This window comes from Citrus sinensis, chromosome 3 (assembly GCF_022201045.2).
Source record: "Citrus sinensis cultivar Valencia sweet orange chromosome 3, DVS_A1.0, whole genome shotgun sequence".
In the NCBI taxonomy this organism is placed as follows: domain Eukaryota; kingdom Viridiplantae; phylum Streptophyta; class Magnoliopsida; order Sapindales; family Rutaceae; genus Citrus; species Citrus sinensis.
Window position 1 is genome coordinate 14688279 of NC_068558.1, and position 16862 is coordinate 14705140.

The 16862-nt window shown below is 31.6% G+C and overlaps 2 protein-coding genes across 4 annotated transcripts; both read right to left on the reverse strand.

The window, feature by feature from the left end:
- Window positions 1-3561: 3561 nt before the first annotated feature.
- Window positions 3562-6672, reverse strand: LOC102608813 (cytochrome P450 CYP72A219-like). Its single transcript, XM_006477883.3, has 5 exons — window positions 6204-6672; window positions 5175-5392; window positions 4845-5089; window positions 4172-4559; window positions 3562-4092 (listed from the first exon to the last, which is right to left on the reverse strand). The coding sequence occupies exons 1-5, from the start codon at window positions 6478-6480 to the stop codon at window positions 3652-3654; spliced, it is 1569 nt and encodes a 522-aa protein (XP_006477946.2). The 5' UTR covers window positions 6481-6672; the 3' UTR covers window positions 3562-3651.
- A 1061-nt stretch (window positions 6673-7733) lies between these two features.
- On the reverse strand, window positions 7734-15898 carry LOC102608044 (60S ribosomal protein L18a). 3 transcript variants are annotated; one of them, XM_025098844.2, is made up of 6 exons: window positions 15356-15898; window positions 15174-15249; window positions 14725-14839; window positions 10115-10230; window positions 9577-9640; window positions 7734-8375 (listed from the first exon to the last, which is right to left on the reverse strand). In XM_025098844.2, exons 1-6 carry the CDS (start codon window positions 15735-15737, stop codon window positions 8034-8036), a joined length of 1095 nt encoding a protein of 364 aa, XP_024954612.2. In that variant the 5' UTR covers window positions 15738-15898; the 3' UTR covers window positions 7734-8033. The 3 variants fall into 3 exon arrangements, with proteins under 3 accessions (XP_024954612.2, XP_006477944.2, XP_006477943.2); XM_006477881.4 differs by lacking the exons at window positions 14725-14839; window positions 15174-15249; window positions 15356-15898 and adding an exon at window positions 10326-10489; XM_006477880.4 differs by lacking the exons at window positions 7734-8375; window positions 9577-9640; window positions 10115-10230 and adding an exon at window positions 12414-12755 and having other exon boundaries at window positions 15356-15891.
- Window positions 15899-16862: the final 964 nt, after the last annotated feature.

The window sequence follows — 16862 nt, forward strand, 5'->3', positions numbered from 1 at the left end:
AAGCAGCACTGCTTCTGCCTCCATGTTTGCCACATTTCCTTTTAAAGCTACTCTCTTAACAGCTGCAGCCACGATCTCATAAAATACTGAAAAAGCTACTCTCTTTAACTCTGCACACTTTTTAAAATACTAAAAAAGTCCTCAATAAAACCTTTAAGTAAATCAATTGAGAATTTCAAGCTAAAATAAATCTATACATGTAATCACAATTTATTAAAAATGGTAGTAAAACTTTTATATTTGAAGTCAAGTACTTAATTACCAAGCTTAAATAAATTAAACAATTAAAATTTATTCGTCTTTTTAAATTTTAAAATATTATTAGTCAAAAGTTTTAATAATAAACTAAACTCAACTTAACATAAAGTTATTTGGGTATCATTGTTTCTTTGTCATACACTCTACCTTTTTTTTAAAGAACCTACTGTTGACGGTTTTTCTATCAAAAACTCCTCAAAATATTTAAATTTTATCTTATAACTTATCCTCTTGGTTAATGTAACTAATAACTAAAATCTCAAAATTCACATAAAAGTTTATGAAATGTTGATATATAGTTGTTACTATATTTTGTTTTTGTAAGTATTGGCATTTTTTCAATTAAATTATTTTTATAAATAAATTAAAACAGTAATAATATTTTAGTTCCCAAATCTTTTCAATTTATTCAATAAATATATAATTTAATTATTTCATGAAATAAGTCACTAATTCCAATTGGGAAGAAAATATAATTGAATTAGGAACATATTTGAAAATAAAATAAAAACTCTATTATTTTATAAAATTGATAAAAAAAACATAAGGGTAGTTAAATTAGGGACAAATATGAAAAAAAATAAAACTATATTATTATATAAAATTAATAAAAAAATAAGGGGTATAAATAACTTTCCTGGACTAATCCGGGCTACACCCCCGCTTAGGTCCGCCTGCGCACTCATTATTCCAAATACAACGTTTAAAATTTAAAATCAAATTTTTACTATGTAAAATATATAAATCTAAAAAATAGTCTTGAATTTTTTTTTTGGGGGGCTCCTGTTTTATTATTCTTTTTCTAAAGTAATTTTCTCTCTTCTTATTAAAGGCTTGAGATAAATTATATATCCCTTTTTCTTTTATTGAATCATAATTCTTCGTTTCTTTTATTGAATCATAGTTCTTGTGATTTTGATTTTTAGTATGTATTGGCTACAATTTATCATTGAGGTATCAGTTACATAAATATAATTTCCATTAATCTTATTTCGAAGATGTTAATGAAATATATTTGGTGAAAACGATATTAGAGTGAGGATACGTGCACCCATGACAAAAATTTGCAAAGAAGTCTTCAATCTTTCAAATTTTCCAATTGAAAAAAAATTGATTTAAAAAGAAGAAGAAGAAGATGATGATGGTGATTTAAGATTTTATAATACATGGGTGTGTCAAGGATATTTGTTTCAAGTTAAAATTATTCAATCCTTAATACTAATTTCATAAAAGGACATTTTTATAATATAAAATTTTATTAAATAAAGAGGATTAAAAATAACTTTTAGAATATATAAATAAATAGCCTCACCCGATTATAAAGTACAAGGTCACTTGATGATGTCATGAATTTATGTAATCAAATATGAATTATGTAAATGAAACATAAGACTTATAAATTTAATATAAAGCATGTAAATCAATATTAAATGTGAAATAACATATAAATTATGTAAATAAAATATTAGACTTGTAAGTAGAAGGTAAAACAAACAAATTAAAATAGGAGTGATAAACTGGTATATTATTGATAAACAAAAGAAAAACTTACAAATGTAATATATAATTTATAAATCAATATTTAGTGTGAAATAAAATATAAATTGCGTAAATGAAACATAAGCCATGTAAATAAAAGATAAAATAAGTAAATTAATATAAGATTGGTAAATTAATGTATTGGTAGTGAACAAAATAAAAATTTAAAGACATAATATAAAACTATAAATCAATATTAAGTACAAATAAAACATAAGTTTAGGTGTAATTTACAAAATTAATATAAGAGTTATTAAAAAAAACTTACAAGTGTAAAATAAAAACTCATTATAATATTGATTACCTTATATATTTATTAATTCTATTTTAAATTGAATAATGATAGTTTTGGTCTTATGTAATAAATGTGATGTTTTATATAAATTTATTCTCAAAATTAGATTTTGAAATCTATTCTTTTAATGTTTTTTGAATTTATTGTAAGATGACATGATTTTTCATCCTTCTAAATCTCCTCATCAGTAATGCAACTAGTTTCTAAATACAAGTAAGGGGTCACGGTTAAAATTACAAGAAGTATTTGTAAAACTCAAAATTAAATCTAACTTTATTGATATGTCATATATGCGTTTAGTAATATAAGAACATGTTTTTATTTTATTTTTTGTTTAATCCACATTAAGATAAATTATTTCGCTTAGTTAACTTGTGTAGTAAAAAAAAAACAATGATAGAAAATGAAAAAAAAAAGTTTATAAATATCTTAAGACAAATATAGAATTTATTCTTAAACCAATTCAGTAAAACTTATTCTACTTGTTTTTAGTATTATTTTTTTGGTCTTAGATTGATGACTATTTTTATTTCATTGTTTAGCTAAAGTAAATGAAAAAATTATTTTTCACTAAAATTATGTAGAAATCATGTTAATTGTTTTAATAATTAACTGGCTTATATTAATTTACATGTTTTATCTTCCAATCACTTATCTTATGTATAATTTTATAAAGGGTAAAAGTTCGTTTAGTTCCTATATTTTAAGGTTAGTGTCCGTTTAGTCCTTATATTTTTAAAAACATCTCAAAGCATCCCTATCATTAAATTATTGACATCCTTGCCATTACCTTTTGTTCATTTTGATTTATTTTTACAATATTACCCTATTACAATAATGTTCCTTTTTTAAACATTATTAAAAAGAAAAATTAAATTACTGGTTTAACACCAAAAAATAAAATAAAAACAATATATATATTAATTTTTGTGGAACACTCTGTTGAGAAGTTAAAATATTAATTTTTTAAAAAAATTGATAATTTAAGTTTTTACAAAATTGATAATTTAATTTTTTACAAAATTATTTTTTTTTGGACACACATGAGCTTCCACAAAAATTAATATATATCTTTTTTGTTTTTTTATTTTATTTTCGGGTTTAATTTGATAATCCAATTTTTTATTAATTTCTAAAAAAGAAACATTACTGTAAGAGTGTAAAATTATAAAAACATGCTAAAACAATAAAAAAAATAATGGTATAAATGTCAATATTTAATAGTAAGGACGTTTTGAGGTATTCTTAAAAATATAAAGATTAAATGAGCACTAAGCTCATAATGTAGGGACTAAGCAAGCTTTCGGCCTTTTATAAAATATATTTTTTACCACAGCATTAATGCTCTAATTCTAATCATGGCATTATAAAATTTTCCAATGTGGGGAAACATCTTTACTCTAAATAAAACTAGAGTTGTGTTGAGCTCAATTTAAAAATCTAAACAGCTCTTGTCTAAGCTTTGAATCTCAATACAAAATTAAATACATTAAACTTCATTATAAAAGAGTCTACATTGGCATCATGCTAATCTTATTGACAATATATAGTTGCCGGTATTAATTATTTTTGCACCTTAGTTTCCGTAGAATCAATTGGGTACCCAGTTCCGGATGAAGGGTTGGAACCGCCGTTGGAGCATGGACATAGGATGGAGACAACTCGAATGAGTAGTTTTGAAGAATCATTGCCATGGCCATTTTTGCTTCTACTAGAGCAAAATTTTGTCCAACACATATCCTAGGACCCAATGCGAATGGGAAATATGAAACTTGATTTTTGGCCGCCTTTGAAATTCCTTCCGCAAACCTTTCCGGCTTAAACTCAACTGCATCGTAACCCCAAAGTTCAGGATCCTGGTGAACTAGGATCATTGGCAAGCCAATTTGAACCCCAGCGGGTAATGTCAAGTTTCCGAGTTTCGTTTCCTTAAGAACAGATCGACTAAGCACAGTTACAGGCGGATAAAGCCTGAGTACCTCGTAAAGTATCATCTGGACCTGTCACATACATACAAACACAACTGAGATTAATATGATCAAATTGATCAATATCGAATACTATTTCCTTCGTACTTACAATTTTGAGGTGATTCAATCCATCATAGTTGGGCTTATTATTGCCAAACACTTGCAAAACCTCTTGCCTTGCACGTTCTTGCCAATCTTGATGCTTGCTCAATAAGACCATCGTCCAATTAAGCAAAACAGAGGTAGTCTCTTGGCCGGCAAAGTAAAATAGCTTACACTCTTCGATCACATCGTTCATGCTGAACCCAACATTTTTGTTATTTCCATGTTCTTCAATCTCTCTAAAACTGGTTTCCATCAGTATGCCTAACAAGTCATCGTTCGCAGCTTCCCCTGCTTTCATTGCCTTCTCCCTATTTTTGATGATTCCCATCAATGAAGCCCGGATTTCCTTGTCAATTTCTTTCATTCTCCTATTTCTCTTTGTAGGTAAAAACCTATATATAAGCAATGAAACAACTGAAAAGACAAGAACTAAAAAAACTAATCAAACCCTTAATTTTTTTTTGCCCTCTTTTTACCAATCAGAAATCTGCTGGAGCCTCTTAGAATAACTCTATGATTAGCACAATCAAGATATCTGAGCCGAATCAGCTAGGTCTACTTCTAATATTTTGCGCGAAAGAAAATAACTCCTGCAAAGTTAATCAAAGCCTACTCATAAATAATCCTATATGACATGTATATATGAATGTTTCCAGTGAAGAGAAATGTGAATATACCTCCATCCTGGAATGTGAACTGAACGAAAGACTTGCATTGTGAGTTCAGCTAGCTCTGCCTGGAGCTGAAAAATCCTTCTTCCTTCTTCATAACTACTCCCAAAAGCCGTTCGAGAAATCACATCACCTGTCAAATTTGCAAGATAAGGCCATACATCCAACTCAGATGATCCTTCTACAGACATTTGCTTCTCCCATTTTGTAATTATTTCGATACAACTCAAGTAGAATGCTGGCAACATAAGCTGTAACAAAAGCAAGAAATCTAAATGAGGGCAAAATCGAATCTTCCAAAGATATGTAAACAAATGGAGAAGTTAATTAATAAACCTTGAGCTTCTCTTGGTGGAAGGCTGGGTTGATGAGTTTTCTATGTTTAGCCCACTTCTCCCCCTCAAGGGTAGCCAATCCAACTATCAGCAGCCTGGAAAGTGGGATTGAATTGACTTTTTGAAAATCATTGATCCTGGTAAATATCTCTTTTATTTGATCAGGATTCATAATATTCACCCTTGGTGTCGGACCAAACCACATGAAAGAATTCTTACCTGCAGAAATTTTTTACCAATATACGCACATGTTACTTGTTAGAGGCAGATGGTACATTGAAAATGGTAGTACACCTAAGCTGTGAAAATTTAGTGATATTATTCACAAATCAGTCAAAGGATAATCATTCATACTAATTGATTTTACTTCAAGCAGAAAAGATCTAACAAGCAACTTTGCCCATTATAAGGTAAACAATTAGAAACATGGCACGATTTTAAAAGATTATGTAAAAGCCTAACGGCGTTGAAACAGTGAATTAATCAGACAACACTCAGCAAAAGGAACAACGCTGCCCTCTGGGAATTTTACATGTGGCATAGCCCATCCACAGGTTGAATTACACCCACACGCCTACCTCGTCAAGACATTATTGGCCTCTGCATACAATTTCGAAGAAAATTAAATTAAAACCCTACAATGCTTTTGGGGTTCGAACCCTTGCCCTCATACTTGAGGGAGAGTGGCTATATCCACTCAGTCGAGGCTGAGTGGTAGCGTATCACTACTTAATTAAAAAGAAAAAAAAAAGGAAAAAGAGAGAGTGAAGTTTAGCTGCAACATCGATTTTTTTCTCTGAACAAAGAAGCGTAAACTTATGTTTTAACCCACCAAAATTTTCAAGAATTATCTTTTCGTGAACCATCTCTACTGAATCAGAAGTCTAATGAAATTTCTTTCATCAAACAGGATTAATTCTTTAAGCAGTGGCACAGTCCAGATATTTGAGTCATTTGAGTCCAGAACAGAACAAATATACTTTTGAACGAGTAAAATTAAAAGAGTACACGCCGGGATTGACATACATACCATAATCATTTACCAGTTTATGAAGGAATGGATTGACACGAATAGCAATATCGTCATCCAAACTGAGGGGTCTGGCTTTTGCTTCCTTCAACTCGATGAAATTTTCTTTCAAGTCACCAAACAGAAGCCTGTAAGAATTGCCTTTTAAACCTTGCTGTCTCAGGAATTTCTCCAGCTTCTTGGGCCTCAGCCACACCCAGTTCAGCACTCTCCATGCCCATGTTAGCACCGTTACAATAACAATGGTCAAAGCTATGGATTTCAGAGGCAACTCCATTTCACACCGACAGATTTTGTGGGTTTAAATTTGCAGAGACGAACGAGAATGGTATATATAGTCATCAAGCGAATGAGAAAATCGTTTTCCTTTGCATGTGTTTTTGATTAGGTGTTTTCTGGATCGATGATTTCAGAATTTCCCCGGACAAAGACATTGTCCCCAGTAAGCGGTGTTAACGATACGTGTCAAGCTTGCATGTGACTGTGAACTGTGGACATTGTTCTAGAACTAGACCGTATGGGATCGATTAATTTTAAAAAATAAACTAAAATTCATATAGTAAGAATTTTTAAGTATAAATGTTTGTAAAATAAAATCTAAACCTGCATTTGAATGGCAAGCATCTAGAAACAAGATCTGTATTCTGTCATATGACGCCAGGAAATATAATGCCTTTTCGTAAATGCACAATCGAGCAGCATGATGTGCTCTGCTTTCACACGAATGTAGGTCCACTTTGTCTTGGCTTATACGGAATTTCAATTCTACTGTTATGGGGATTAATGGCTCTGCTTAATTTTGGGGTCAGCTTTCAGAGAAATACAAAACGATTAGAACTCTGCTTTGTGATACAGACAAGACGCAATGGATCTATCATCTTCATCTCTACTCCTATTTCATTTATCTTTATCATGAATATAATCCACGATTCTCAAACATGATAACCAAGGTCACAAACTATGGTGTACCAATCGGCTGCTTTTTTTTTTAAGCTTAATTAATTTAATTTTAATCATTTAAATCATTGAGTCCATTTATTTTTTCAACTTAATGAAAATTTTCAATCACTAAGTCATTCAATTATCAAGCTAATTTTTAAATTTTTTGTTTAATCTAAAAAGTCTTAATAATATTTTTAAAAGATATTCTCTAAGATATTTCTATCTAATTAATTAATTTTTATAGTACACTATTATTTTTAATTTTTAATTTTTAATTTTCTTCATATTAAAATTATTTATCTTCATAATTTTTCATATAAAAATATCATTAACTACAATAAAATTGATTAACATATACTAATTTAAAACACTAAAAAGTCGTATTCAATTGAATATAATTTATGTTATGATAATCTATTATCTCATTTATATTTTTTATGATGTTTATTATTTGTTTAACAATTCAAATAAAAGCAATTTAGACCAAAAAAAACATATCATTCAAATTCAGATATTCAGTTTTATTCATAATTCAGATTAATTCAAATCTATTTAAATTTCAAAAAAAAAAAATGCCACCAAAATAAATAGATGAAAATAGTAAGCTTTACAAGCCCCAATATAGAAACTTTATACGAGTAGCTACACAAAACTTACTCAAAATTTCCTTTCACTTGAAGAAATAGAACAAAAGATGAAAAGAATGTCACAGCTTTTTCAAAAGAAGGTGAGCAACTTCATAAGTTAAGAACAATTCAACAGAGGTTTCTAATCAGATTCTGAAACCATACTTGTAAAAGAAATGGTATGAAAAACTAAAAAAGACAGTCGTATTGTGCCGGAAAAAGAGAATGCAAAATGCAAAGCACTGACGCCCATTTAAGGAGGTTACATGAACAAGTTGGGCCTTGACGCCTTATATGTGGTCTTGAGCTTCCTCGTGGGGGGCCTAACTTTCTTGAACACTAAAGGGAACTTGATTTTGGAGTTATGGAACTGCTTTGTGCTTTCTCTCTTGCAGAGCTTGGCTGGTATTGTGGCTGTCCTGATGATCTGAATGCATGGAGACCGTACTCGGTGACGAGAAGCCATCTCAGTGTACATTTGCTCAACAGCACCGTTAAGAGTAATGTCTCGATATTCCTTGTACATATTGTGATACCCAGTTCGGCTTTGATATCGCAACCAGATTCCATAGTTCTTAATTTTGGTAGGATTCTTCTCAAAAATCTGCAGTACAAATTAAAGAAATTAGACAAAGATAATCTTATCATAAAGCATAAAGCAGAGCACTTAAAAATCCACCATATAAATTAAAAAAGAGCGACATACTCATACACCTTCTAAGGATTATATGCTAAATATATACTACAAATCATAAAGAAGTTGTAGCAACATGTTGACATATGGGATGCTGCAATGGTGCAATAATATAATTCCTCAGAGTGACTGTTAAAGTGCACATAAAACCTTTGATTCGAAGACCAGCACAGGTAGACACAACTAATAGCCATCACGTTTCAATAATAACAAAAAATAGAATGGTCGTACATCTGTTATTTCCATTTAAGAAGTAGAGCCAAGAGACTTACTTCCATTTGGAAAGGAAACGGCAAAAACTCCATTACTGATTTCCAAGTATGCAACTACCTATGCAAATTGGGAAACCTTTCATTAAGAGACATGTTAAGTTTTTTAACTTTTCTACAATGCATGTCATCTTCTTCGGTTCACATGAAAGCATATATTAACTCTCACTTAGATTGAATAACTCAAAATTTAATGCCTTTAAAACTTTACTGCCCAAAGAATACCATGAAAATTATTACCTGAAGCTAAAACAGAAAGTTCTTGCAGATGCCATGCCAAAGTCACAAATCAAGTTAAAGAAATCTCAAAAAATGATCCCTCTTATATCCATCCAGTCTATCAAGAAAAACTTCTGCGGTCCCCAAATATTGAATTAATTTGAACAAAACCATGCATAAAAATTTTAAAGAAGCAGCAACCTCAACTCACTAGACAAGTAATCTCAGCACAAACACTATGAAACTATCATTCATTTAAATTGTAAGAATTGCATTTAAACATGTCAAAAATGTTAAACCAGGAGTTGAAACACTCATATATAAGATATTCACACTCTTTATTTGCATCCAAACTTCATTTGCTTGTGCTATTCAACAAGAGAATTAAGGTCATATGAAGTCGTGCACTTGTAACATGCTCACTGAATTTTCATGCATTCTGATATTATCAATACCAAATCAAATACACCCACTCATTTAAGTGCCAAAAGAGAAGGTTGTTTAGATGGAAATCTAAAGCAGCACACTGGAAGGTGCCAACCCCTCTTCACTAATACTTATGCAATAGCAAGAAGTAATAAACAAAAAAGAGTGATATTTAACAAGATGCAGCAAAGACATACCTCATTGATTGCTAACATCTGCCCATTACTCTTCTTAACTTTCTTCAGCTTCCTCAAGATATACCTAAACGGGACAACAAGATAAAAGTTAACAGCCGAAAAAGGAGACTAAACAAAAAAGACACATTTCATGAAGAAAAAAATTCTAAATCAGCCGAAAGATAATAATCAAAGTCATTAAATCACTACGGAAATTCCAGCCTCAGGAAAAATTCTTTAAAATCAACACCCGAGCAACAGGTAATGGTGAAAAGTGTTCAGGAGAGCAATAACAACAACTACAAAGTGACCAACTCTGCCACATGAGTCGGGTGCCTAAAATATAAGATGTGGCAATCGTACTTACTACAACAAATCTCTATATGTGCATGGAATAAAAGATTTTAAACCATACATTATCAATTTTGAGAACTCTTGATAGGACAATTTAATACTGCATTTACTAATTTAACAAAACATAAAAATAAATTGTACCGGGTTCTATTATTACATTAAGAAATAAAATGAATGAATGATATGATTATGAAGCCTTACTCACCAGAACTTGGATTTGGCACGAACCTCGTTGGTGGCCCAGAGCTTCATTCTGTAAATCTTGGGATGCTCATCCTTTTCTGTGGGCAAAGCTCTTCCCACAACCTGGTACTGGTGAAACTGCAACCCCGAACAGAAAACCAAATCAATACGTCATCGTTTTCAACAATCTATTTCTCTAAACGAAGAGAAAAGGAATTGAATCAAACACTTACCCTGAAGGTAACCATTTTTCCTCCAAGGAGAGCTGGCTCACTGCAGGTGAAGGAGGGGAACCGGGGTTTATATGCGGCGCTTTGCATTGAGGGTTTGGTGCCAAAACCCTTGGTCCAATTTGTTTCTTTTTTTTTTTTTTCAGAAGGATCCATTTGGTTACAAAGTCATAATAAAGCAATATAGCATAATATAATAAGGATTAAGGGTAATTGTATGATAAAACAATTTTATTTTTAATTAGTTTTCAGAGAAACTCCTATATTTCAGATAAAATTTCTCCACTTTTATAGACGTGGGGCAGCTGCTCCAAATAGGTTATAAATGCCCATATAAGTCCCTTTTAGAGTTTTAGTTTATTCATGGGCACACGAACTCCTTTTTAGATAATTATGCCCATCGATTACAATGACCAAATTGTATTCTATTTGGGTATAATTATTCAAATGAAGACATGAATGACCATTTCAAAAACTATACACTTGAGAAACCTAGGAGTATTGATGGCTTTTAGACTTAATTTAAGCATATCGTCGGTATCTCTATTATTAAAATCAACATATACCACTAACCTCATATTATTTTTATAATATTCAATAACCTCTTTGCACAATAAAATTTAAAGAAAAAAAAAGAGTTATCGATCATTTGATTGATATTTGATATTGAGAATATAAAATATACATTTATTATAAGAAAAATGTTCAAAATAAAAAATAGCAAAAGCATATCTTATTATTAATTTTTTATTCACATCAAAACTTATATTTTTTATTTTTAGTATTTGATTTTTTATTTTAATTCCTATTTATATAATTTCTTTAATTTACAATAAATATGAATAAAAATATACTTAAAATAAGGGTATACTGTAAAATTATGTTGTGGGAGAAATTATTAAGTACTACAATAACAATAGGGAATAAGTGTTATATGTTGATTTTAATAAAAAAAAAATTGACAAACTCCCGTAATTTTATTCTCATGATGTGACTGAAATTTTATGTAAAATAGAATCCTTTTGTTGAGTGAAATGATGTAGACTGATATGGTAAATAATGACATGCTAGTAGTGCTAACTTTTATGGTACATTTATTAAACGAGAATGAAAACGGGTTGGAATAAGAATGTGAAATGAAAATCACAAAAAATTATTTACTTGAACTATAGGAATCGGATTCGAAATGAACTAAATTGCCACTAATATGTTTACTTTTTATTGAAATAAAAAACGAAATAAGTTAAATTGTTACAACTTACTAGTCATAATTATCATTTTATATTTTAATTATTATGATTATTTATGCAAAAATTATTATTATTATTATTAACATTAATATATTCATTAATTATAAAAACTTTTATCAATAATAATAATAATCAGCATCATCAGATTAGAAGCAACATCATCATCATCGGCATCATCATCATCAGTTCACGACGACTGCTCCTGGTGGTTGTTTGACTTCTACGACGTGACGATTGTTGCCCACGACTGCTGCTGCCACTGACGCGACGACTAGTGACCAACTGCTACTCCACAGGCCACGATCGATGACGGTGAGGGAGCTTTGGCAGTGACGAGCTTGATCTTTTTTCTTTTATGCTATTTATAATTTTTAATTCAAATGAGGATATTTTCAACATATTATAATTTTAATTAGAACAAAATGATCAATTTTAGAAATGAGAATCTCATTTCTCATTCTCATTCTCAAATTGGTATGGACCCTATGATTCCAATTCTAATTCTCGTCTTTATTTTGTAGACAATGTTATCAATTTCGGATTCTGATTCCGTAATCCGAAAAGTAAACACAATAAAGCAAGTGAACTTTGTGTATCAATTGAGAATAGATACATTTGAAATACAGCGACATAGTTTCACTTAATAATTCAGTTCCCCAAATTAATAAGACTACTATACATTTCTATACGGGACCAATTGATTTTCACAGCATTTTCTGCACAGTTTATAATATAAAATCATGATTCATCTGTAGCTGCAATTCTTCGTACAAGTGTCGAGCTCAAACCCTAACCCTAAGCAATTATATCATAATCAAAACACTATCTTAGTACCACATGATTTGCAAAAACATACATATAATTAAGAAATGATCATAATTCCATAATTTAACAAGTCAAGCACATACTGAAATATTCTTCTCTTATAATACAAAGAACTCCATCAATAAACAAGATTATCACTAACAAATGGCACTGTAGTCTCTGCAGTTCTGTTGAGTACCGTTAACCATAATTAACATTCAAGGACTTACTAGATCTTTCACGATTTCACACAATGTTTAAAACCCCAGATACAGTTCAGGACTTCAGAGATGAGTATATCCATTTTTCACCTGTACAACTACCACTCATCGGCTCCCTTTGTTACACCAAGAATAATTGCAATTGTAGCAAGAACAGCCTGCAAAAATTGCATTGTGTTAGAGAAATAGCTAAGCAGTGTAGATGAAGAAACATGGTAGCTCTCCATTTGGGGCAACTCTAAATATTATAGAATGCACCCCAAACTTCATAGAGGGGGGAAAAAAAAAAAAGTAGAACTGTTTAAGATAAGGTACAACTTTAGGTAATATTACTACTAGGCCAGAAAACAAGAGCTAGCTAATGCAAGGAGAATTGTTTCGGACAGGGTACAACTTTAGATGACATATCTCACACCCATGAAACTTGCTATGCTAATTGAGGTAACTTTGCTTCTGCATCTGTCACCAATATTCAGCAGCATTAAATACCACTTAAAGCAATTCCGTCGGTTCAAGAAGGAAAGAGACGGGGAAAACGGAGGTATATTTTCTCAAGATCATATAAAATGCCATTAGTTGACTAAAAAAAACATGAAGACACTCTGATGCAGGATTAGCATGTCGCAAATTGGATGAGATGTGAGATATCATAAACTTGTAAACTGTTTGCACTCTCACCACCAGTTAATTACATTACAGGTTCAAACCCACAATCGTTTTGCAGGAGCATATTTATGATACTGACAGTGAAGTTTCCTTCACCGTTCAAAAATTTTAAGAACGTCTGTTGCATGAAACAAGCGTAAGAATAAATTGACAGAACTCATCACATTGAAGCAGAAATGGCACAAAAGACGAGCACAGAGCTAACATAGTCAAACTTCATTGCAAGAGGAAGGCCAGAGAACACCTGTTATAGTAGCGTAGGGCAAGAATTGAGGCTAAAAGAAATGGAGGTTCCACAAAACAAAGATGAAAAGATCTTGCAGATCTTCTGTCATTCAAATTTGAAATATGTGCATCAAACATGGCTCGAAAACATAAGCTACAAGGCCATTTAACAAAAATCGGAAAAAGCGACAAATCGATTAGAAAATGAAGGAAAATATTCTTGATAACTGAAGTTTTACACTCAAGTATGCACCTCCCGGTATAACAACTATTCACAGAAAACTTATTGCAAACAAAACCCCAGAATTCTAAACCTAATTTCCATTGGCCTTTACAGAACTATAAACAAGCTAAGCCTGAACCTAGGCTTGAACAAATTAGCAAATATTTTCAAGCTTCATCTCACTCCTTACCCCACCCCTCCCAATATCTCCTCCCTCTCTGTAACTGAAGGATTTTATGATAACGTATTAGCAAAAAGGACAGTAGACTTACACAATCATGAAAAATGGTTTTGGAAGTCAACAGCTGTTTACTGGAGCACGTTAAAAATAATAGAAAAAGAACTCTAGCAGTTCAAATTAATGATCTCTGTCTAAATACATAATGGAATAATTTACAGACAAAAAAGCTGAAAACTGCCTCCAGCCACGAGCTGAAAAAATCCACAGTACTAAATTCTGCATTTCCTATTGTTGGGTACGAGCATACAAGCAAGTAAGATCAATTGAAAAGATATTCAGGTTCCGTTATTTAAAACTGGGAGAAGTTGATCAAGTGTTCCATTAAAATAACTTTGATCAGAACCATGCAACGGTAAAAACAACCTGGCAAGACTGATACTTTTACTCTAAGGAATAGGAATGTACAGAGAACCCAAATGAATGATAAACACAAACATGTTGGTATCTATGACGTCGTTGTTCTAAGAAAGGAAAGGTTATTTGATCGTATCGATCTAACACAAATTTTCAATACTTAAATTTTCATCTCCAGCATAGCAATCACCAACGATTTTATCACGAAGTGGAATAAGTAACCATCTCCGCCAATTTCACAACAGAATAAGAACACCCTTTCGACACTTAACTCCGAACTCTCACTACAAACAAAAAATTACGAAAATTTGTGTGGTAAGTAACAACGTAATTATGATAGAGACTTCGGTGATAGCAGTGATCGAAATATACAACCATTTTTAAAACTCAAAAGTAAATTATGTTTAGAGTGACTCACAGCAATGGTGCAAGCAATATATCCAGGCTTCTCTCGGATGTCAATCCTTGCACACATCAGCACAAATAACCCAACATACCATGGGATGGCACCAAGGAAGAAACCCAAAATAAACCTTCATTTAAAAAAAAAAAAAAGAGCATTAAATGAATGGATCATCAAAAGAGTAATGCCATAGGATCTCAACCATTATCCCAACATTTGCTTCTCAATTGATGTGGCATTTTATATCACTGCTACAGCATATTAGTTATTAATGTTGATCAGGAACGGGTGAAACTATAATTCATGAAAAATTAATAAACACTTAATGACTAACATGACGTAACAGTTACACATAAGCAGCCACAATGGAACCCAAATACAGGGATAGTCATTTGGATCCCCAGTATTACATTGTTATCGAGTTGATATACAAAAAGTTTAAAAAAATAGCAACAACTACTTACAAGCACCAGCCAACACCAAGACCACAGCAAGGAAGGCGACGCTCTCTCACTGGTCTCCCTTCAGCTACGGCATAACCTATAAATAAATAAATAAAAAATGGTAAATATCATCGGCCACCCCTACACTTTGTTTAAATACAAATCGATGGATCAAATATTCGCCAAAATGGTCGCATTTTCACCTGGAACAGTTTGGTAGCCTTGGGGGTAGTAAGGAGAATGATGGTGGTGGTGGAGATGTGAAGAGGTTTGGCCGGAAACGCCAGGTGGGGGCACGGGCTGAGGGAACCCAATTGCCGGTGGCTGCGGCGGAGGGTAATTGGCTACGCCTTGAAACGTACCGTACTGGGGTGGTGGGGGTGGTGACCGTTGATCAGGGTGATGATGATGGTGTTGATGACCGACAACAGCGGCTCTGTTTTTGTCGTCTTCACTCATGGTGATGACCGGTGGGGTGAATTGGGACGGTGGTTGCGGTGGCGGTGGTGGTGACTGCTGATCGTGGTGGTGATGGTGGTGTTGATGACCAACAACAACGGCTCTGTTTTTGTCATCTTCACTCATGATCTTGATTGATGGGATGAATTGGGATCTTTGGATTTGGCAAAAGAGAAGACGCAAAAGTCAATGAAGTTTTCGTTATTACAGGAGGCCAGAGAACAAGAAGCTGTCCTGTAATTTCCGTGTGACGCTGTTGAAGCATATAACAATTCGTACGATCAATTGCTGATGGTGATGTCTATTGCCATTTTAACTTCATTATTTGCGCACACGTCAAGAGTAAAATATCTGAATAGTTTTTAAATAATCTTAATGTGGTTATAAATAATTACAATTTCAATCCAGCGGATTATACGTAAGAATAAATTGTTATATTATAATAAATTAAAATTTGCCTAGATCTCCTTTTAAGAAATTTGATTCTGTATAGAAATAATTATTTATATATTACAAAAAATATATAAATGTTTTACGGTTAAAGTTTAAAATTGAGAACATATTTTTTCTAAAATTGTTTGAGACAATAAGTTATTTTTTTATAATTGTTATCAAATTATTGTATAGTAGTTATAAAATTTATATTAAGAGAGAAACGTAAAAGAGAATGAAAACGTTTAAATTTTTTAAATAACTCATGTACTCCCAACGGTACATAAATGTATGGACTGGTTTTTAAAATTATGCCTATCTTTTTCATCAATGTCTATACGTTAAATTTAACACTAATTATTAATGTAGTGCATATTATTTACATTAAGGATAGTTAAGTCAAAAATATAATTTTGTGACTATATATCTGTTGAGTTATAGTCTGTTCATAATAATAAAATTAGTTGGTTTCAAAATTATAACTATAGAGAGGTTTTATTGTATTATTGTAGTTTTTATTGTTGTTTTTGTTATTAGATTTTGTTTGGCAAATTAAATTCTTCAGGAAAAACTACTAATAACATCCATGATTTGATGAAATGATCACGTAGTTTGGAACATAATGACTCTTTTCACACTCATGAATAAGTCATACAGATTGCCGAAGACTTGTCCCCAAAAAAAAAAAAAAAAAGATTATAATTTTGTGCATCTCAAAAAGAATTTGTGTGGCCATTCATTATTCTTTCTAAAATAAGAGTATCCCTTTTCCTTTTCTCCTATTATTATAAAATATTGTTAAAAAAAATTGAAATCTAA